This window comes from Oenanthe melanoleuca, chromosome 1, assembly GCF_029582105.1.
Source record: "Oenanthe melanoleuca isolate GR-GAL-2019-014 chromosome 1, OMel1.0, whole genome shotgun sequence".
NCBI classification, from domain to species: domain Eukaryota; kingdom Metazoa; phylum Chordata; class Aves; order Passeriformes; family Muscicapidae; genus Oenanthe; species Oenanthe melanoleuca.
Window position 1 is genome coordinate 103,605,403 of NC_079333.1, and position 22,922 is coordinate 103,628,324.

The following is a 22,922-nucleotide window of genomic DNA, read 5'->3' on the forward strand; positions in this document are numbered from 1 at the left end:
TACACTTTGAAGTTTCCGTGGACATTGAATTACTGGAAAAGAATTAGTAGTAGTGATTATTTATCAACAAAGATCAGCATGAACTACATCTCAGTCTTGAGTGATTAAAAAGAGGTCTGGGCAGAGGTAACTCTTCTGTGCTTTCTACATCACACTTCAGCATTAAAAGTTATTTAAAGCAGCAATACATTTTTAAGCAGAAAACCTGATCAGTTGTATAATTTATTCTGTCCTTTGTATCACAATGAAAAAGTCTATTTCATCAGTTTATGTGTATTGGAGTTATGAAATGTGTAAAGATGGTAGAAACTTACTTGAAGCAGAACTGGGGTCATGATTAAATGGTTAACTAATTTCCCAAATGAATGAGAAAGGAAACAGGGTGCTGCAACCTTTTGCTCTCACTTCCTCATAAGAGAAGACGTAGAGGCTGTCCCAGAGAGAGCAGGGCTGTTGTGCACACACATCTCAGGCAGCCATGGGGAACTGGGTGGAGAATGAAGGACTGTCCATCTTCGTTGTTGTAAGTACAATTTTTATTGTGATTTGTGTCTACTGAAAAGTTCTACAGAAAGCTGTGCTAAGCAGTTCTCACTGTGCCAGTGAAAGATGCACCTGATTAGGCTGAAACTGGGGCAACAAGTGCAGGGAAATGCTTCAAGGGAATTATTTTTAAGGAGGTCTCTGGTATTCCAGTTGCTGCAGGCTTCATTGTTAACTGAGAAATGATAATTTATTAACTTTGCTTTGTTAGAAATACTATAGTTAAGCAAAACAACTTTAATACCCACTTCTCTATGTGCACTTCAACAGAGAAAGAAATTAACACAATCACCCTTTCTTGCACTTTCACAAAGAGAAGTGAGTGTAACTGAAAGAACAGTGTCTTGGTGGTATAAAATATTTATTAATGTCAGATTCAAGAATTTAGAGCAGAGATCCATGAATTCTTCATTGAGACAACTAGTATTTGAATTGAATTTGCTTGCAGTTTCCATAGAGGGGCTATGAAAGTGGGTTAAACTAATTCTGAGCAAAATTTAGAAGTATGGAAAATCCCAGTTGCATTTATAAGTGTTAAAGAGTAAGCAGGGCAGTGCTCTTTGGAGAAAACTAAGTTTATATTCTAGTGTTTTCTTTTTTTTACTTCACAGTGTGATACAAGGCCTAAAGGTATACCTCTGTACATATATTATGTACATATGTTATGTATTATAAACATATACATAACCAAGATGTAAGAGGAGTTCAGGCATTGTGGCTACCTGTTGTTAGTAGATGTAAATACTGAGAGGAAGAAAAAGAAGGCATAGAATTTGCATACTTGTGGTGACTAAAAGGTGAGTACTCCAAGAAGTATTTCTGCTGATTGCTATGAGCAATCAGTACTTGTGTATGACCTTGTAATTTAGGAACATAATCCCCTATGGCACTTCAGTGCTTCAAAAGGGAGTGACTGTGTTTGCTGTCACCTCAGTGATTCGAGGAAGTTGAAACTGCCAAGAGGTGAATTCTGGCTTTTACTTTTTTTTTTTTTTTTACCCCCACCAGAATTGAAATATTAAAAGAATTAAGTAAGAGGCCTTTATTTTGTTCAAATAAAGAATTTGGGTTTTGAACCTCAAAGCTATAACCAGGTCAGGGCAACAGGGAAGGAAACTAACAGATTATTGATAAAGAACCCAGCTGAAAGGACAGATCACTGGAAACCTTACCCAAGTGTTCTGCTTTGGCCTCAATATCTTTACTGCACACTGAGCAGGCACAGGGCTGTCCAGTGCTAGACAGAAACAGGACAGACACAATTCCTTCTGATGCACCTCAACAAGACAGAAACACACTGCCAGAGTGTGCCACTGTCACTTTTAATAAATATCCCAAGCACTTAACCTGAAATGAGCTTGGTGTTTTAATGTGGACTTGGGGATTTCCTATATACTGCCTTACCCTGATGGAAATCCCTTCATTTCCCAGCATTTATTTACATTTTCAAGATCCAATATAATCCCAAGGGTTTTTTACAGTGTTATTTGAGCCAAAGAACTAGCAAAATGTATGGGTTAGGAGGGGCAAGGAAATGTAATGTCACCTTTTCTGGGGTCTCTCCTAGTTCTCAGATTTTCTCTCTGTTTTCATGCACCACTTAGTAAAACTATTTAGACTGACTGCAGTGATGCAGATTTGTTTCAATATGAGATATGGAATCAGCCAACCAGTTCCAGGAGAGCAAACATTCAGATTCATTATGATCATTTTTGCCAGATGGACTTGTAGCTGCCTAAGAGTCAATAACATGTCTTTGCCTAAAACACTGCACCTCAGGATGTGTAAGTGTGAGAAAATTTGCAGTATAGCTACAAAGAAGCCTGTTTTGGTGTAGTCTACATGCTACCAAAGGGCCTGTGTTGAATATTGTCTGCTCAATGGTTTCAGACTCTCTTCTTGAATTCAGCCCTATGTGTAATTTAGCCCATCTAAATTTACATCTCAAGCTTCTTTGTCCCAGCTTCCAAGTCTTCCTCTCACATAGGTTAAAGTGCCTGTGGAACTGCTGTTTGGAAGAGTCTCTGACTTTTAATGGGATTTGAAGATTCAGCTGTACACAGAATTAAACTGTCATTGAATTATGACAGTCCTGATAAAACCAACCCTAAACTCCTTGATCTATGAAAATGTTTCCACTGCATATTGCTGAATTTTGGTCTATTGCCAGCCCTGTACCCTGTGTGCACACATCAGAGCCTATTTAGACCAGAAAGATTTCTACAACCCCTGCTGAAAACTTTATACTCTGCAGTACAGCTCTCTGTGCAAACAGGAGCACAGGAAAGTAACTCACTGTTATCTGAACTGTGTAAATTCAGATGGATTATTTCTAACAACAAACTGTAAGCTTCCTCTTTAATTCTCTTTCAGATTGTGTGGCTGGGCTTAAATGTCTTCCTCTTTTGGTGGTACTACCTTGTGTATGATGTCCCACCAAAATTCTTCTACACCAGAGTGCTCCTTGGCGTAAGTACAAGACATTATTATTTTGGCACAGACAGAGCACACAGCAGTTTTGAATAGTTTTAGCTGCTCAAAACTGGATCTAGTGGCTGGAGCAGCAGGCTCATGTAGAGGTCACATGCAAGCAGATAACTAAATGCCGGCAGATATCCAGTGCTTCTGAACAGAAAGCTGGTACACAAAATAGAGACACCTTTCTGAGGGTGTTTTCAGTTAACTATTATGCTTCTGGTAATTAAATTAAGCATTAATTGTAGCTACTTTATTAAGCAAAAGAGGAATAAAATATTGCCATTGAACTGTTGTACAGTCATTTTGCCTTGCAATTATTTTTCAGAGCATGAATATTTTATAAAGATATTGGCTCTGAAAAGCAATCATCATTCATATATTCATCAAGAATGTGAGTGGTAGTCAGGTTGTGAAGTGATCCTAGATCCTGGGCTATTCTATGTAATCCAACCAGTTAATGCAGCATTATGTGTCCTACTACAAACTTACTTCCAAAGCTACCACAGGTCATGACCAATTGACAGGGAAAATTAATTTGTTGACATATTTTAAAACCCTGATCACAGACACAAAAATCAGCCTAAACTTCAGATTACAAAGCACAGCATTTTGCAGAAGGTTTGCAAAGCCATGGTTTAACTCTACAAAGCATGAAATCCCATTCTGCATACAGCTTCTGGGCTGTGGATCAAATCCTATCCTCTGCAATCATGGTGCAGTGCCTTTGCAGTCACAAAACTCGTGCTTGGATAAGTAAAGCTCAGTGCAACCCCAAACAGTTGTGGTCTGAAACCTAAAACGGTCTCAATCCATGCAAGGATAGCAAATATTATTTCTCTTCCCTTCCCTGCATTTTGATTAATATGGTCATTATTCCTTCATTTCAAACAGTTCAAATATCTTAAATAATTCAGGGTGTTAAGACCAGCATTAAGGAAACAGATTCCTAAAAGCTGAGGCAATAAACTTCCTTAGACTCCTTTACTGACAGAGAAGTTAAACCACTTCTCTTACAAGCTGTCCATTTACCATAACACTCACCAACTGAAACCACAGGCACAGCCTTGGGACACAAAACTCTTAGATTTGCACCTGTGTTTGACTGTTGCATGCCAGATGTGACAGGCAGCTTTTTATACAACCATGTTAATTCAAAACTGAAAATAGGAGGTGTTTGTTTGTCTGCAGGAGTGTGTTTTGCCTGCACATGTGTTTCTGACTTGACCAGAGCATGATTGCATTAAACATTCACAGTGTAAATGTGAACTTTAGATCTCACACTCTACAAGTTGTGATATAATACATAAATAAAATCTGTGCTACCTAAGGCCTGGATAGTGTCTTAGGTAATGCATTTAATTACAGCACCTCTCTAATTACAGCGTGCTCTGGCTCTTGCAAGGGCCCCTGCAGCCTGCCTGAATTTCAATTGCATGCTGATTCTGCTGCCAGTGTGTCGAAACCTGCTCTCCTTCCTCAGAGGATCAAGTGCGGTAAGATGAAGAAAGAATTTCAAAATTCATGAAAGATAATAAGCAAAACAGACTTGCAAATATACCAAGAAATTTTGTCCAAGTTCCCCAAATATATTGTGTTTTGAGGATGTTCTCTTACAAGAAGCAGATAAGCCTGGAGTTTGCTATGAGCAAGACAGAGGTCTAATGCCCATGGGGTATCCAGAGCTCTGTTGAGAGTTTAGTTTTGAATTAGTTTCATTTGAGTCCTCCTTTTTTAGCTGCCTCCTGGGCATGGTCCTGCCCTGGATGCAGAGTCCCTCTTTTGGCTGGCAGAAGCTGCTGGTGCTCACACACATCCACTATTTGTCACTGATGCTACACCCACCTTGAGGGGGAAATCCGAGCCCCTGTCTGTCTTTGCATGCTCAGTCCTTAAGGTAAATGTAGTCTTTTTTAGACTTTTAGAATGGCACCTTTTTTCCAGCTGGCTCAGAAATTACATTCTTTCTTGTCTGAATTGCATTTCCATCTCAGATGAAATAGTTCACAGGCCTTTTGACTTTTTCTAGCTCCCAAATGCAGATGTTATACACAGCACTGAGGAACCGACACTATGAAAAGGACAACTGATTCTAAGTGACAGCTGGAGAGGTTTCCTATGATAGTACTGGCTTTATCACACTGCCAAAATCTAGATTTCTGGCTATTACAGCAAAAATAATGCAGATAATGCAGGCCATGGTCCAATGAAAAAGCAATATTCCCCTCAAGTTTGTGAGTTGTCCTTCCAAATGCGTAATGATTCTCCCTTTCTTTCTGGACATTTTTAACATAAATATGATCAACAAAACCAGTTCCCAGAAGTTGTTTTTCATCTCTAAACCCAGTATATATATTTTTAATGCAAATGAGACAGTCTGTGGGGGCTGAAAAGGCAGAGCAGAAGAGGAAGTGATAAAATAGATGCAGTGTTTCAAGAGTCCTTCATAAGGGCAGGAGGTGGGATATGAAGCAATAAGAAAATAACCAGAGACAAAACAGGCTCCACTTCCATCTAGCACATACATCCTCACAATGAGTGTGGCTGAATAAATGAGATGTGCCTGCCATCTCATTTAAACACTTAAATTACATTTAAGAGCAAGGCTAGTGCTCTAGCCTTTCTAAGAAATAACAGTTAGGAATATAAAATTGGAAATACATGCCAGGCTTTCAGTCTTTTCCTATACTCCTTCAGATCCTGAGATGCTACAAAACAGACAGCCATACCCTCCATTCATGTAAAAGGAAAAAGGACAGTAAATAAAGCTATAGGGTTAAAGTTGTTATTCCCCTGCCCATAGCAGATCAGGGAATATCAGCCAAAATCCAGAGCTGACTCCTCCACCTGCAGAAGTCAATAATGGCCACACATTTAGAAAGAATTAATGTTGCTTTGGATAAATGAAACTGGAAAATAATGACGAGCTCTTGATCATATAAGACATTTTTGAGATTGCTCAAGGGAAAGCAAGCTGGGCAGAGGTCTAAGTTCAAAGCAGTCAAAGAGCTGGGGATACATATGGGGACTACTGGAAGGCCAAAACCTGATTCTGGGTGTTGAGAATTGTATTCCAGCTGCACTTTGTGCTGAATTGCTCCTCTCCTAACATGCATAACTGAACTTTTCTAACCAAGATCTTGGGATCTGTCCCTCCTGGGTATTCAAGCTACAGTCAGTCCTTCTGCCTTGGGCACTGTGGTGCAGGCACTCAGGCTACACCCAGCACAAAAGTGAAGCCCAGGAGGGAGATCCAGCTCCAGTTCCATTCCTGCTGGCAGCACACTCTCCTGCTGATAGCTGGGAATGAGGAAGCAAAGGGCTCTGAGGGTGAGCAGGGAGGGGCACAGAATAGCACTCTTAGACAGCTGGTGTTTGTTTAGCTTCAGGAGCCTTTTATGGTAAAGCTACACCTCAGGAAGGATGGAATTTTAGATCTTCAGCAAAGTGAGCCACTGGCAGAGGCAGCACTGTGGTGGCCTTAGCACAGGGGGACAAGCTTATGCTTCTTGTGCTATTGTCTCTAATTAGTTATGCTCTGCAGGTAAAACCTGTGAGGGTCTGTAAGAAAAATCATTTAAATGTCAAATAACTTATTGGAAGAGTAATGACCTTCTCAACAGCAATATGATTGGGGTCAAGAAGAGGAAAGAATGTTTCAAACACAGCATCCAATGGGAATGTACTAAAAAGCCTTTCCCCCTCCATCCTCCCACCCAGAAATCACTTTACAAAGTTATTTGGTTTTAACTGAATGGCTGCCTGTGGTGTGTTTTGCATGCCCACCATTGCTGTGTTCACTGCTCTTAATGAGCCCACGACTGAAGGCAGCTGCAGCCCTCTGCCATTGCTTGGTCTTCACTTAGATAAATGGCTTTTGCCAGGGAGTCAAGAGTGCCTCACTATGCTACATTTTATTCTACAATATTTTTGTATTGTCTCTCAATATAGGTGATACAAAAAGGCCAGATTTCTCCCACTCATTATTATAATCAGAAGTCATTGGACAGCCCCAGAGTGTTTGCCTCTTGTGAGGAAATATTTGTGGTAGTTTGCATAGTGTTTTGTTTCCTTATCCCGTCAGCAAACACAATGTAAACACACAACACATGACAATCATGCATTCTACTGCGTGGAGACAGCAAATGCCAGCTTTACAGGAACTTAAGGTTTTAGGAAAACTCCAGTGACTGCAGCACGATTCAGATGGGGCCTGTTAGGAGCCTATCATTATTAGAAATAAAAATACAATTCTGCTTTTCTTGAAAACCAGTTTCTTTGGTTTGTATCTGCAGAGATTTCTGCTGCTTCTCTTTGGGTAACTCTATAATCAAGTTTTAAGTGAATGCCTGGGAAGTACACCCAGCATTCTGGGGAAAGAATGCCCTCATATCACTGCCATAGGTGACAAACACATTTGGGGTGGGAGCTGCCTGAAACAGTCACACCCAAGCTTTGCAGCCTGTTTCTAGGCTGTGAGCCACAATGGGATCCTGGTGCCACCAAAGCAGTCCCTCTGCCATGACAGACTAATCTCTCCTTTTGTTTATAATATGCAGTTTCAAACAGGTAAGATGTATTCCTTTGTCCTACTGGATGTTCAATTTTATTCTCCTTTATCAAATACTTTCTTTCAGTGGGACATATTAAAACATAATCTGTAGTTCCTCTTTTCTGAAATATTCTTGGAGGAAATATTTTTGTCTGTATTTCAGAATTCTAATTTTTTTCCTAGCAGTGCCACCAGTGTGTTCAGGGTTTCTGTTTTTGTCCCTGCATTTAAAAAGTGTGCATAGACAATACAAGTAGTCTTCAAACACTTTTTCCTTTCAATCCAAAGTGCTGCTCTACCCGTATCAGACGACAGCTGGACAGAAACCTCACCTTTCACAAAATGGTGGCCTGGATGATTGCCCTTCACACTGGTTGGTACTCTAATGTTTCTTTGGTTATTGCTTTCTTGTGTATTTTATGTGGAATCACTGTGGCATTCAAGTTCTTAAGGATATGGGCAGAGACCTGATTTAATTAAAGGAGTCAGTGTGTGCCAAGCCTTAAATCAGTTTCCAGATATGTGCCAGCTGTCAGAGAGCAAGAAATGAGAAAGAATACCTTTACTTTGAACTGTCAGTACCATTTATGATTGCTTAGTAAAGGGTGTCCTGAGAACTGGATGTGCTGGCTTTAATTCTTGTTTAGAATTACTTCTTATCTGGCATGTCTGAAACAAATAATTGAAATTATTTTTAAAAGGGATATTAAAAAACTTGGACCTGTTTTGAAGATAAATTAGTCTCTGCTTATAGGAGCTGGTTCAAATTTTGAAAGCTTTATACAATTTTACCCTACAAAAACATGTAGTGGAATTCATGTGAACACTCAGCTGGTTTAGGTTTTTGGATGCATTCAGCCCAGTGAGAATATTATAATGATTATTAGCAAAACTGCAGAACAAAGCAGTACTAACGAATGTGATTCCAAAGAAATCCAGATTCACTTCTCAGCTCTTTTACAGAAGTCCTGGATGAAGATGATCCTGACAAAGAGTTAGGCCATTCCATGTTTCAGTATCCCATATGGTAGGATATTACTAGTTGAATTGTTGAAAGCCTTTGTTGAACAAAAATATACTGGAAATTTCCCTTTGCTTCTTTCCCTCCCTCACCCAAAAATTGTAAAATTCAGGCAGTAAAACTTTAACAGTAAAGCACATCAGTGATCTGCAATTGTGATGAACGTGGCAAGAGCAGCAGAGCTCTTAAGCTGCAGTTGACAAATGTGACAAAGTTTCAAATGTTAGCCAAAACCAGCGAGTACTTGTGGTCAATGCTGATTGTTCCTTTCCTGTCACTCCTAGCAATTCACACCATTGCACACTTATTCAACGTGGAGTGGAGTGTGCAAGCCCGTGTTGAGGAGAAAGGCACCCTGGCAGCTGTGCTCTCTGGCCTTGGAGACAAACCACACGAGAGCTATGTCAACTTTTTCAGACAAACCATTGCAGTAAGTGACAGCAGGCTCTGAAGAGTAAGCATTACATTTGTGTGGGTGATCACGTGAGAGCATTTGAGCAGAGTGCCTGTTTCTATCCACAGTCTGGGTTTGGGCCATCTTGCAGAAAAAACTTGTAGAATCCATTCTTCTGTATTTGCCAGTATTATCATTGTTAAGCTTCAGTACTTCAAACTTTTTCACCTGAGGATTTCAAAGTAGTTTAAAAACATTATGTAAAAATACACCCTGTAAAGCAGTTCTGACTTAGACATGGCACTCAGAAATGTACACAGAAATCAAGGCAAAAGATTTGAAGTTGGGTGGCCTAAGCTCTGGTCAGTGGGGAAAAAGAAAAGAAGGGACTCCCCTACTCCTCAGAGGAGCACTGAGCATCCAAACTCTGCATGAGTTATGAGTCCCACGGCTGTGCAACACCAGAGGAAAGGAGATTTTTCATTAACTCCCAAAATATGTATATAGGACTCCAGCTGTTAACACCAGAGCTGTGCAAATGTATTCATCTTCCCCAAACCAGTCCTACTGAGCCATGGCAGAGTAAGAAATCATGTCTGGTGTGTTAATTCATGGAAAATCCTTTCTCTCTACTACCAATTACCTTAGTTAAAGGTAAATGTTCAGTGTAACAAAAATGAAGTGGGATTTTGCCAGATGACTTAAAGACTTGTAACAAGGTAGAGGGTTTGGTGACTGGTGGTGCAACTGGCCCTGCTTTGGTGCAACCCCTTCCTTAGACCAAAGTGTAATTATTCCACAGAATCCCATTGGGGGCCTCTACGTGGCTTTTACATACTTGGCTGGCATCACTGGAGTTGTCATCACACTGGCCCTCATCCTCATCATCACCTCATCCACCAAAACCATCCGGAGGTCGTATTTCGAAGTGTTTTGGTACACCCACCACCTCTTTGTCATCTTCTTTATTGGCCTTGTCATCCACGGTGCTGGGTGAGTATTTGCACTTAAAACATCTGATAACTACTGAATCTTCATTTAAAGCCCCCTTCACAAGTGAGCATAGGGATTTCTGAGCAGCAGCTGTTTTTGATGGTACTGATGGGCCAGTGGAGGCTCTGAGAGTCAAGGGACTCTCACTGTCACATGCAACAAGCTGTCCACACACAGGAGGTTTCATGTGACTTAAGCTGACTGGCACTCAACCTCTTCTGGTATCTTAATTGCAAAGCTCTTTTCCAAGGTTGCTGTTTCTGATTGTTAATTTACCTTTCTCTCCTAAAAGGAATTGCATCACACACATGCATGAAAGGAGATCTCAGTATAAAAATTACATGGAGTCTAGAATTTTATTGGATAATGAAAACTATATTAATATAGATTTATGTTTCAGGCTTGGATGAACTTGTAATATCAGCAACATTTAAGAATAGATTTTTAGCTGTTTCAACTTAGAAATAGGCATTTGTAAAGTTTTCTAACTTTCATTCAAATGCCAAACATCTTTTTCTGCTGTTGCCTCATTCCAGATCTTCTTCTGAAAGAGCTGAAAAAACTAATGAAACAGTTTTAGCACTGCACAAACATAATTTTAGCACTTGGAAAAAATGAACTTTAGATCCATTTTATAAAACCAAAGAACTGGTGAATAAAGAAAAAAGACTAAAGTATTCAAGCTACATTTCAATAGTCCACAATTACAGTACATTGCCCATTTAAAGGAAATCCTACATGCAATAGAAAGTGTGCTTTAAAAACACCCAGCTAAAATGACTATTCAAAACCACTTCCTTACAGTCCATTAGTGCCATAAAAAAGACAGAAATGAAAGTAAAACAGGAAGAACAAAAATAGAAGGAAGATAGGAAACACCCCCAGCATATTTGTCCATTCCAACTTTCATAATAAGGAAATGGTTTGAGAATAACTTGTGGAAGGAAAAGAACAAATGGTTCATGTTTTCTGCAGCAAACATTGTATAGCTACTGTCTCAGTGTCCAAACTTGCCAGCAGTTACTACACAATGCTGTCAGAAACCAAGCATTGCCCATTCTAGAAGTCAGTGGAGAGCATGTATTTTATAGAAGCTGAATTTTTATTTACTTCAATGTTCCCTGTGCTCCCACCACCTTAATTGCACTGGAATGAAAAGGCAAGAGTTTGGGCAGCACTGGTTGTCAGCAAAGTTCAGCTATCCTTTGGAAGCAGAAATACATAGGAATATTCTCATCTGTAGAGGAAAGGATGCTTTCCTTCTGTGGACTCAGTCACTTCACTTATTTGGCCTTAAAGGTAATAATGACATTTTGAGTTCACAGAAAATACACTAAGAAATATGAGACGGGCTTACACTCATGGAAGGCATCTCAAGTGTGCAAAGATGGATGTCATGGAAAGAGTATGGACTGACAATCTCAAAGCAGCATGCCAGGAAGGGGCATAAATGCCAGTTTATCTCAGGGGAGAGGAGGCTGACACACGTCTGTACACACACTCATCCTTGTACATACAGAAAGCTGAGTCAAAGGTTATTGACAGCAGCAAAGGGGCAGATCCAAGAAAGATGGAGAGATTATTTACAAGAGCAGAGAGTGACAGGACAAGGGGGAATGGCTTCAAATGACTGTAGGTTTAGATCAGGTATTAGGAATAAATTCTTTACTGTGAGGGTGTTGAGGAACTGGCACAGGTTGTCCAGAGAAGCTGTGGCTGTCCCATCCCTGGAATTGTTCAAGGCAAGGCTGGACTGGACTCTCAGCAGCCTGGTCCACTGAAAGTGGTGCCTGCCCATGGCAGGGGGGTTGAAACTGGTTGATTTTTAAGGTCCCTTCCAACCCAAGTCGTTGTGTGATTTAATTCTTTGACTCTGCAATAATTCTTATTTGTTACAAACTGTTACACAACTTTTGAAGCACTGATTTTTTTTGTGCATGAGCTGTCTGTCACAGAAAATTGTCCCAAATTTCCAAACATAGTAAATGTAAAGGGGAGAGAGTGCAGAGGTGCAGTTCACTTTTTTGAAGTTAAAGGAAAACCTCCAGCCAGAAAAGAAGTAACTATAAGGCTGTACTGCTGAAAGCTTAATTACAGTATTAGAAAAAGCATCCCCACTGACTGATAAGGGGAAATAAGTTTTTTCTTTCTCTTTCTTTCTCTCTCAGTACAGGATACTGACATTGTCAAGCCTTGAACAGAGCACAGGGCAAGGCAAAAACCCCCAGGGCCCCTTTCCCTTAAGCAATGGGGTGGGCAGTGGAGGAAACAGGCTCCTCCTGTTCCCAAAACTCATCCCAGAGGTGGCTCAGCTGAACCCGTTGCCATCAGTGGGGAAGTGAACTGTAACTGCTGATGTTCCTGCAAAGTGCAACTCGTGATGCTGCTGGGACAGTGTCACTGCTTCCCTTTATTTTTCAGACAGGATATTAATCAAACATTTAATGAAGAAGAGGTTCATTAGTAATACTTCAGAGTGATATCTTATCTTTCAACACCGTGCAGAGATTTTCTAACAATCCTCTGAAAAATCTGCCACACAAAGCTGTCACACAAAGCTAGGCATGAATATGGCTTAGATACCATGGTTTGTTTTTTTTTAAATATCAAAAATGCAGTCTAGTCCACAGAAACTGGGCTAGAAAAGCAGAAAGAGAAGTCATGAGGAGAAGATATCAAAGATATCAAATTGTGAACAGCCTGATCAGAAGCAGACTGTTTCAATGGAAAGTTCAGCAGATCTTAATCTGAATTTTTCTACTATTTTTCCTGAGGTTGGCAGAACTCCAGAGAGAGGCAGGAAATGGTGAAAAATAATAGACTTTGCCCCCTGAAACTGAAATTACCTCTCTGTACCAGTTCTGCTACTGGAAATATAACTGTATTGGATTATTTATACTGAAACAAACAACAGCAACAAACAAATAAACAAAAAAACAACCTAGCAGGAATACTGAGGGCAGATAATTGGCTGATGCAAGCTGCTGTAGCTGCAATAGCTGCTTATGTCAAAAGCATCTGTATTCATTCAAAGCACTGAACAGCTGTTCCACAGCATTAGAGGGAGAGGAAGGGCCAAAGGAAGAATGTGTGCTGGAAAGAGATCTCCAGATTTCTAAATTAAACAGAAATAATCTCTGTAGTGGTCAGTAGCAAATTGATTACTTGTCCATTCCAGGTTTTGGGATTTGGTTATTTTTTTATTTTGGTCAGGTTGGTTTTTTGGGTATTTTGGTTGTATTTTTTTTGTTTGTTTGTTTTTGTATTTAGCTGTGGGGTTTTTTTTTTTTGTTTTTTTGTTTTGTTTTGTTTTGTTTTTTGTTTTGTTTTTTGGTTTGGTGGTTTGTTTGGGTTTTTTTTGTTTTTTTGTTTTTTTTTAAATGAAGAAAAAAGTAGGATAACTCAGAAAATAATGAATCTTTCTAATTGTGACCACATCCTGGAAGTGGTAATGGACATAACTCTCAGTTCCTCACCTAATCTTGAAATCAGGATTTATCCCACAAACTTCCCTCCCCATTTTTATTTCTTTAATGGTGACTTTGTGGCTAGATTAGAGCAGTAAAGCTTTTTCAAAACTGTAGCAGTGCAGAAATCAACAACTCCATATAAATAGAGTAGTACATAAATAGAATAACAGTAAGGAACAGATACTTTCATTGTCATCTCATTGCCTTCATGATCTTTACTTTTTTCCCAGTCGTATTGTACGGGGACAGACAGCTGAAAGTCTGGCTGAGCACAACCCAGAGATTTGCCACAAGAACTTCAGTCAGTGGGGCAAGAATGAGGCTTGCCCAATCCCTCAGTTTGCAGGGAATCCTCCTATGGTAAGAACAGCTGATAATTGATAATGTTTAGTTTGCTATGTTTTCTTAAATTGCATAGAAAACCAACCATATAACCCTCAGCACTCTTCAGTGGCAGATTTCTTTGCATGAAGCAGGAGATTTTGGCACAATGGATTGTAAGCAGAAATGGACTCCAGACAGACAATACACTTTCAGTGTGCTGTAAAATAAGCACAATTGACAGACAAAGCAAAACAGCAATTGGAATCTGAGAACTTTTTATCCAGAAAGTAAACTGCAAAGTAGTGGCTCCTGGGGATATTTAGAAAGTGCTATAATTCTCATAATAAACAGTTTAATTATTAATGGACTAATGATCATTAGCAGAAAATAATACCCCTGGAAATATGAATTTGAAACTTCAGCTTTTATTGACTAACCAGGCTGTTTTTTCTTTCACATTTCAGACTGATCTGTTAACAGAAACCACACCTTTTCCTGCAGTAATGCAGACCTGAGTCAATAATAGCTTAAGAGTTTTACTCCACATTTCACTTAGTTACATTCTTTTTTAGACAGAGAAAAAATTACTCACTGGAAAATACCTTGCTGTAACTCTAGTAGAAACTAAAAAGGCAGCTGCAGCACTCAACAGAGCAAGAAATTCCCTCTCTGACCAGAATTTTAAAATTGTCATATATCTTAAGGATTCCCTAATCTGGTTACTAAAGAACACAGACTACTTGAACTTCACCTCTGCTTATAGAATTTCCAGGATTAGATTTGATCTAAGCTGCCATCTTGTCTAGTGGAAGGTGTCCCTGTGCAGAACAGGGGTGTTGGAACTAGATGATTCTTAAATCTCTTCCAACCCAAACCTTTCTATAATTCTATGATCTTCATCATCTGACTTGTTTCCTTCTGCTTGCAGACGTGGAAGTGGGTGGTGGGTCCCATGTTTCTGTACCTGTGTGAGCGCCTGGTGCGGTTCTGGAGGTCACAGCAGAAGGTTGTTATCACAAAGGTAAGTGCTGATCCTGAATTTAATACCAGCCAAAGCATCACCACCTTTTCCAAATGGTGCAGCAAAGGCAGAGGCTCCTACATACAAAATTATCAGTGGAAGGAATTTCCTGACTGCTGTCATGATGCCAATTTCTACCATCCAAATGGGGCCTCTGAAAGTGAGCAAGAGGAGGAAGTTAGCTAAGGCACAGGACTGAATCTTGGGAAATAAATGAATTTTCTTTGTATTGGGTGAAAAATTCCACAGTGCAGAAATTCCACTGGCTTGAGATTAATTTAAATTACCCCTGAAAATAAGTTAGAGCATGTTTATTTTCTATATCCAAATCTAATGCTGAGCTTCCATTCCCCATGGTGTCTGGCAGAGATATTAACACTGTTTCTGAAATTCTGACAGCTGAATTAGCACTAAGCTCAAACATACAAAAACTCACCTGGTCTTTCCCAGTGTAATTTCCTCACATGGCACTGTGCTGAATCCCAAGGACACACCCTGTTCAAATCATAGCAGTGTTTGAGGGATGACATTAGGTGTTTCTACTGTGCTCTATAAAGACATTGACACATTGGAAGGCTCGTAAATATTTGTGTGCTTTTGGTAATTTTACCAAAATATCCTGTGAGCCACTTCTACACTATATTTCTGTGGTGTCTGTTTTGTGCCCTGTCGGCAGAAAATTTCCTTCACAATTCTAAACACCACTGTTAATACCTAAATTAACAGACAGAGAGACTTGATTCTCCCTCTTGCAAATCTCTTTTGAAAAATGAAAATAATTTTGCAGACAACTTTAGGATTAAAATTTATAGTGACAGAATTACTGGGTTTGCTTCTAGAATATTGTTTCTAAAGAGTAGCCAAGGTCTCACTTGAGTAAAACAAGAAAACTTCCATTTCCAGTGGTACTGCCTATCCAATATCTGTAGGATAGCCCTATGTTTTTGCCCCTATATTTACAGTCAGACCCATTAACTCTGTGCTCTGTGCACTAGAATTAACAATGTGCACACATGGGTCAGGTGATGTGTTATAAGATGTGCCACTCTGGCCTGTGCCCTTTGGAAGCATGGTGTGAAAAAATACTTCAATCCAAACATCAGCATCCTCTGCAGGCTTTCATCTGCCTGTCAGGTGCTGTTCCTCACTCTCAGTTCTGCTGGGAAGAAAGTTTCACCTGCTTTCCTTGCTCTCATAGCAGAGGATGATGTTGGTTATGGTGGATATAAATGCATCAGTGATCAGTGAAGACAGCCTTTTTTTTTCTCTTTTTTTTTCCCATTGTCTCTCTCACTGTAGGTGGTTATTCATCCCTTCAAGACAATTGAGCTCCAGATGATGAAAAAAGGTTTCAAGATGGAGGTTGGACAGTACATTTTTGTTAAATGTCCAGCAGTGTCTAGACTGGAGTGGCATCCATTTACACTGACTTCTGCTCCAGAAGAGGATTACTTCAGCATTCACGTCCGAATCGTAGGAGACTGGACAGAGGGCTTGTTCAATGCCTGTGGGTGTGATAAACAAGAATTCCAGGAGGCATGGAAGTTGCCCAAGTATGTACAAAGAGAAGTCAACACCTATGACAGTTTAAATTGTGCTTGACAGATTTGATGGCACCAGTGACACAAACCTTAAATGGTGACACAGATGGGGGTCTGAGATGCCTCTTTACAGTTTTTCTATCAAATTCACCTCTCCTTTGGCTGACTAGTACTCAGTCCAAATATGCATTGTAGCAGACAAATATCTTTTTACTGTTATTTTAAATGGTGTTAATAAATACTCACTATTGATTTAATGAGCATATTTCCAATTCCAGGATAGCTGTGGATGGCCCCTTTGGGACAGCAAGTGAGGATGTGTTCAGTTATGAAACTGTGATGCTGGTTGGAGCTGGAATAGGGGTCACCCCCTTTGCATCTGTCCTCAAGTCTGTCTGGTACAAATACTGCCATGATGCCACCAACCTGAAGCTCAAGAAGGTATTGTGTCCTCTTTCCCAGACTCCTGTAACTGTTCAAGGGCCCAAATCCAAGCAGGTACAGCAAAGGTGATCTGGCTCCAGGCATGCATGGGTCCTAAAAGAAGGAAGAGTCCAGTTGCCTCTCAAGGTTAGCAGGAGGAAAGCAGGAGGATCTAAAGCAAAAATATAATGAAAGAAGAAATAGCCTACAAGCCAAATCACACGTGGTAATCCTGAGTGTGGCCCTGGAGGTTTCCAGTTGCAGTGGAAATGGTGTTCACCTACTTGAGACACACAAAGTTCAAGGCACTAGTACAGCCTGGGCAAATATTGCATTCCTTCTCCCAGCACGAAGAAAAAGGCTTTTCATAAGTGGAAGAGCAATGGAAGCATCCTCCTCTCCCCTCCTGCCCCTTCAAATTCCCTGTGCAGAGGTGTGGGGTCACACTTTGCAGTTATGGTCCTATTCAGAGAACAGAACTGGTTTTGTTACCTACTTTATCTTGCCTGCCAGCAGACAGAAAGAGAGTTCACCTCTAAATCATTTATTTATGTCCTAACAAACTGTTTTACAAGGAGACAAGTGGGGAAACATTGTGAACTAAAAATGTGGAAGAGAAATAGGAAGACATTTCCTTGTTCTTGCAGTCAGTCATTCAGCTTTATAGCCCTCCCAGTATCAAAATTCCTGAATAGTTTCAATGCCATCCCACCCATCTACTGAAGTGTTCAGGACATTTTTTACAGGAACTCTATAATCCTCACTCTGTCAGCAGACATAAACCCAGAAAATGTAAGTGCTTGTGTCCCCTGACAGCTCATTCTTGTCTCTTGCAGATTTATTTTTACTGGCTTTGCAGGGACACTCATGCCTTTGAATGGTTTGCTGACCTCTTGCAGTCTCTGGAGGCTCAAATGCAGGAGAGGAATAATGCAGATTTTCTGAGCTATAACATCTATCTTACAGGCTGGGATGAATCTCAGGTAACCACACAGTGGAGGATATCACTGCCGCCATAAAACTGGGGCTCATGTTAGAAAATAGTTTTCATAACTATTCAAATGGTCTTTTATCCTGGGGATCCATCAGAGGTTTTGAATGCAACAGGTGTTATCCATCAGAAGTTACATGGGATCAGCTGTTAATGTGCACTGACTTCCTTCCTGCTTTCCTCTGTGCTCTGTGGGAAGCAGGCTTTGTTCACAGGTGGAACCTCAGCTGACCATGTACAAGTCTCAGAAACAGCTGATGCTGCCTGAAGCAAGAAATTAAGTGCTTTAGGAACCAGGGAAGCCAATGCACAAAGTTTGAACAATAGCAGCATATTTGTTTCAGGCCTCTTGAGTTCTCTGGTCCTGTGCTAGTAGGTTGCTGTGGGGATGTAAAGGAGCAGACATTTGAGAATGTGGGATTGTGTCAGGAAAGGCTCTCACTCTGTCACTTTTATTGATGTTTTTTATTTATCTCACCATTGCAAAACTCACCATGTGCCCAAAGTGCTGTAGCTCATCTAGACAGACAGGGAGGGGGAACAGCAAGGAAGTTATCACATATGCAAGATCAAAAAAATAGAAAGGAAAGAGAAAAATCCCACATTTTTTCTTTGGGGATAAAGTGACCTGGAACAAAAAAAGAACTCTGTAAGGCCTGAAGTTATGCCTTTAACCACATCTTCTCCTCCTTACTTTACTTAACTTAGCTGGTCTAGCTGGAGGTTACACAGGCAAGACCTCCTCATACAGATCAAACCTTCCAGAGAACAAACTGGCAGGGTTTCACTATGGTCAAGGGAGTCATGTTATTGTATTTGAAGGGAATGGATTTTTTAATTTGTAATCCTATGTTAGAGTTCTTAGACTAAACCTGTTCATTGAAAAAGACCTACAATTAGTTGCTGTGTTTAATGTTTCATAGCTTTAACTCTTGAGATCACCCAGTCTGGGGAGAAGGAAGGGGTAGACACTGATAGTCAGGATTTTATCAGTGTTAGCTTTCTTTGCAAAATGCCATAAATTCCATAATCTCATTAGGGAAATAATTCAATCAGTATTGACATTATTATTTTTTAATCAGAGCACAATGCTGCCATATTTAACTTGTCCTTTGTCTTTCACTTCCCACAGGCCACTCACTTCGTAGTGCATCACGAAGAAGAGAAAGATGTGATTACAGGACTTAAACAGAAAACCTTGTATGGAAGACCTAACTGGGAAAATGAGTTCAAAACTATTGCAGGGAAGCATCCTGGGTAAGCCTGTGCTAATTTATGGTGTCTGTGGACTTCCTCTATTTAATGGCCATACACACCATCCAGAACAATCTTGTTCCTTTGGCTGATAAATTTTGAGGAGCATTTTTTTTCCTTACCTATCTCCAGGTACCTTCTATTCTTTTTTCAGCCATGGACATGATCTATGATCTTGACCAAATTATTCTGACCTACAATTTTTTAAAAAATCATTCCTTTTTCACAAGATACTTCTTGGAGTCTAATTACAAGCAGAAGACTTAGGAAAGAAACCTAACCCTATCCTTCCAGCTGAAGTAGATAGGAATATCAGGTGGTGTCTAAATACCTCCAAAACCACTTTCTACCTCCAGAAAAGAAAAATCTTCTGAATATGGATGACCTTTAGCTAACCACCCAAAATCTGCAGGAAAAAAACAGAATAAGTCCTCTCAAGAGTTTGTGCTGTACGCTCTTTGAATCTCTGTTTCCTTGACTCAGTGAGGTCAATAAACCTGTCTTCACTGACTAAGGTTGAGCTGAGATTTAGCCCAGCATTTGTTTTAGGAGCAGCAATAAGTTTTAAGGGGTTATAAGGTTTAGGGGATAGACATCCAGTTCTACCTCAGTTCCTGTAACTGGGAAAAACCTTGCATCTATAGAACATAAAAATTATTTACATGGGGAATATCCAGCTGCTCCATGCCTAGTTTCTGACCATATTTTCATTTTCTTAACAGCTCCAGAATAGGTGTTTTTCTCTGTGGCCCTGAGGGCCTGGCTGACACACTCAGCAAGCAAAGCATCAGCAACTCAGAAGCTGATCCACGAGGAGTACACTTCATTTTTAACAAAGAAAATTTCTAATTCCCAAGCATGTGGGAGTCATTAAATGCAAAGTCTAAAGACTGAATCTGTTTTTCTGTTTGGAGTCTGGGAAAGACAGCCCAGCTTCTAAATTTCAGCTACACTAATGCAGGTTCCTTTGCTTCTTGGGAATTATTTTGGCTCTGTGGTAGAATAAAAGAGTCAAGTTTTACCTTAGGGAAGTTTTCACTGCCCTCCATGTGCTGGCAATTTAGCAGAAATCTGTTTTGTTTGCCTGTGTGAGGGGATTTCCCCTCAATTAACTGCCTTTATCCTCCTATTATTTGTCATGACTGCTGAAGAGTGGAGGCTGCCTTTTGCTTTTGGGAGCCAATTCAAGCTCATAAAGCTTAGTGCTATTAAACAATAAAGCATTCTAGCATAATGCTTGCAATTACTAGGCAGCTCAGCTCATCCTAGCTGCAGCCAGTCCCTGGAACAGGGGGAGCTGGAAAAGTTAGTTCCATATAAGAGGAAAACTCCTTTGTGCACCAACACCTTCCAGGCTTCCAACATAAGCCTTAAACATCCTCTCCAAGAGAGCACACATGCACCTGACAAGAAGCTGCTTCTCCTCAGGAAGGTGAAAGACTGAAAAGGAACCAGCTGGGGCTCTGAGAACCCCCCAGCTGCAGAGGGATGGCAAGGACAGGTTCAGCCCAAGTCCTGCACCTGGTGTAGTCACTGCTCGCTCCTCCTTCCACATCTTCAGGCTCCCTGTGCAGGGATCCAAGCAAGAAGAGGTTTTGTGGTTTCCAGACTGCCATTTCTGGTTTTGAAGGCTGAAAAAAGCTGTTGCTGAATGATTTAAAGGGCACTTTCTGACTCTTAGATGCAAACAGTGCCTTTGGCCCTATTGCTCAGCTGTTCCTCTTTGATGGTGAAACAGGCTTTGGGAAGGTGATGGTCACTTTATTCACAGTTGTGAATAGCTGTGAGTAAAGTTTCTGATGTGCACAAGACTCCCAAACACAGCACAGTGCTTCTGTGGGGACACTGCAGGTAGCAGGTTCTTAAAAGCAAACCAAAAAAGGGAACCAAAACTTTTAATACTGGCAAGAAAGGAAAAAACAAAGTATTAAAGCCAGCAGCATAGGAAAAAAATTGAAAAAAACAAGTGCAAAAACCCTTGAAAAATCCCCATTAGTATACCATGTCTCCCATTCATCCCAGTTGCCTATTTAGTGACATTTGAACTCCACAGCCAAGCCCTGCAAGAGCTCCTGCACAGCACAAGACCTTCCTGGCAGGTTCTTGGTCTCCTTCTGCAATTTCAGACAACTTTGTGCAGCCATCTGGTTGCATGCAGCATATTTTATACCTCAGCTTGCCAGACAGGATATGTGTTCTCTCTTTACAGCATTTTAAAATCTTATCCAGGCTCTGAGTGCTATTTCAGAAAGACAGCCTACCAGTTCCTATTCATTGATTTCAGTTATCAATGAATGTTGGCAAAGATCAATTCCTGGTGGGGAATTTTACAGTTCTTTCCCTCAGAAGGGCCATATTCAAATCCACATAATTCTGTCTGAAACACACATATTTAATTATATCAGAACATAAGTATAGCCAAAGAAACTTCTTCTGTGGAGTAAATATTGCTACTGAAATATAATAAGGGTCTCATCCTGTGCAAAGAGCACTGAAATATTTGCCTTTGATTTTAATGGAAATGTGATCAGGCTTTTATAATCTTACAAAGTGGGCAATGAATAATTGCAAAGGAGATATGGAGACAGCATATTTATAATGAGGAAAGTCTTGGGTGTATTTTAATTCACCATTAATTTTCTGTACATAGCCATGTTTGTTCTTAAAACATCAGGGCTCTTTCCCTACTCAGTCAGTTGCAGTGGCATTCCCTCACCAGCTGCAAACTTGTACCAGGGCTTATTTGTCACCTTGAACTCAGAAATAATAACTCTGTGTTTATTAATAAATCATTGTCTTCCTAAAATTTCTGAAAAAATAAGTGAGAGTTTCTCAGTTTTTTCCAAAAGTTAATTATATTAAATCCTGCTAAAATAGCAAGCCATGCACAATCAGTCATGGTCTGAATATTAATATTTTCTCAAATCCAGGATACAAGAGTGAAATAGCACTGAAATACAAATATAAGAAACAAACTAGCTTGAGCCCTCAGGGTAGCAGGCTGCAGGTGAGCTTCAAGGACATCCCTTTTTTGTGGCCAAATGCCACTGCTTGCAATCTGACCATTGCTATCAGCTGGGCCTCTGGCTGAAAAATTCCTCCTTCTGTGTATTATGGAGTGTACTGAAGTCTGATCTTTGCTTCAGTGCCAAAAAATTACTACTCAAATTACTAATGTTCTGCTGAGGCAAGAGAAGTCAGTTGTTGGATTGTTAAAATAATTTTTTTCACCTAATGGAAATAATTAGGAGTTCAATTCCAAGTTCACTTGTAGCCTCAGCATAGGATGTTTTCCTTCCCTTTTTATATAATATTTTCTCTGTCTTCCCTTATGTAGTCATCTGAAATAAGCAGTTAGTTAATCCATCAATTTTCTCTCCCTCCAATCTGTGGTAATTAGCCTTACATTTAAGGGCTGTGACCCTCTGGGGCACTGGGCAGCTCTGGCTCCCACTGACTTTGGGAACTGGGAGAGATGTGGAACTGGGCCATGCTCAGGTGATGTATTCAAGCAAGAACTTGATGTGACTGGGTCTCATCTGGCCCCACTTCCTTCTCTGCTCCCTACTTGCCAAATGTAAGTATGGGCAAATGAAATCCAAGTTTTCCTAATTTTCAGGCTACAAAAAAAGTGCTACTGTGCCTGTTCACCATCATTGTGGGAAACCACCCCAGTTGCAAAATAGGTCTTCTTCTTTGAAGATTTGTAAGACTTTCCCTGCTGGGTGGGGATTTTCTGCCTTTCAGTTCTCAGATGGTGGGTTAAACTAAAATAGAAATGGGAAGAAAACCCAAAAAAACCAACAAAAAGCTGCCTATGAAACACAAAGTATTTTTGTACCAAAAAAAAAAAAAAAGTTTAGGTCTCATGCCACTTTTTCTGAGGATCCTGCTCTATACTGGAGTGCTCTTAGCAAGCT

General features: G+C 40.2%; 1 protein-coding gene across 1 annotated transcript; it reads left to right on the forward strand.

Moving 5' to 3' along the window:
• Window positions 1-417: 417 nt before the first annotated feature.
• Window positions 418-21,823, forward strand: LOC130254202 (cytochrome b-245 heavy chain). Its single transcript, XM_056493539.1, has 13 exons — window positions 418-523; window positions 2,917-3,012; window positions 4,404-4,514; window positions 7,859-7,943; window positions 8,876-9,021; window positions 9,788-9,978; window positions 13,679-13,808; window positions 14,701-14,793; window positions 16,093-16,346; window positions 16,613-16,775; window positions 17,594-17,740; window positions 18,881-19,005; window positions 19,725-21,823. Exons 1-13 carry the CDS (start codon window positions 479-481, stop codon window positions 19,849-19,851), a joined length of 1,713 nt encoding a protein of 570 aa, XP_056349514.1. The 5' UTR covers window positions 418-478; the 3' UTR covers window positions 19,852-21,823.
• Window positions 21,824-22,922: the final 1,099 nt, after the last annotated feature.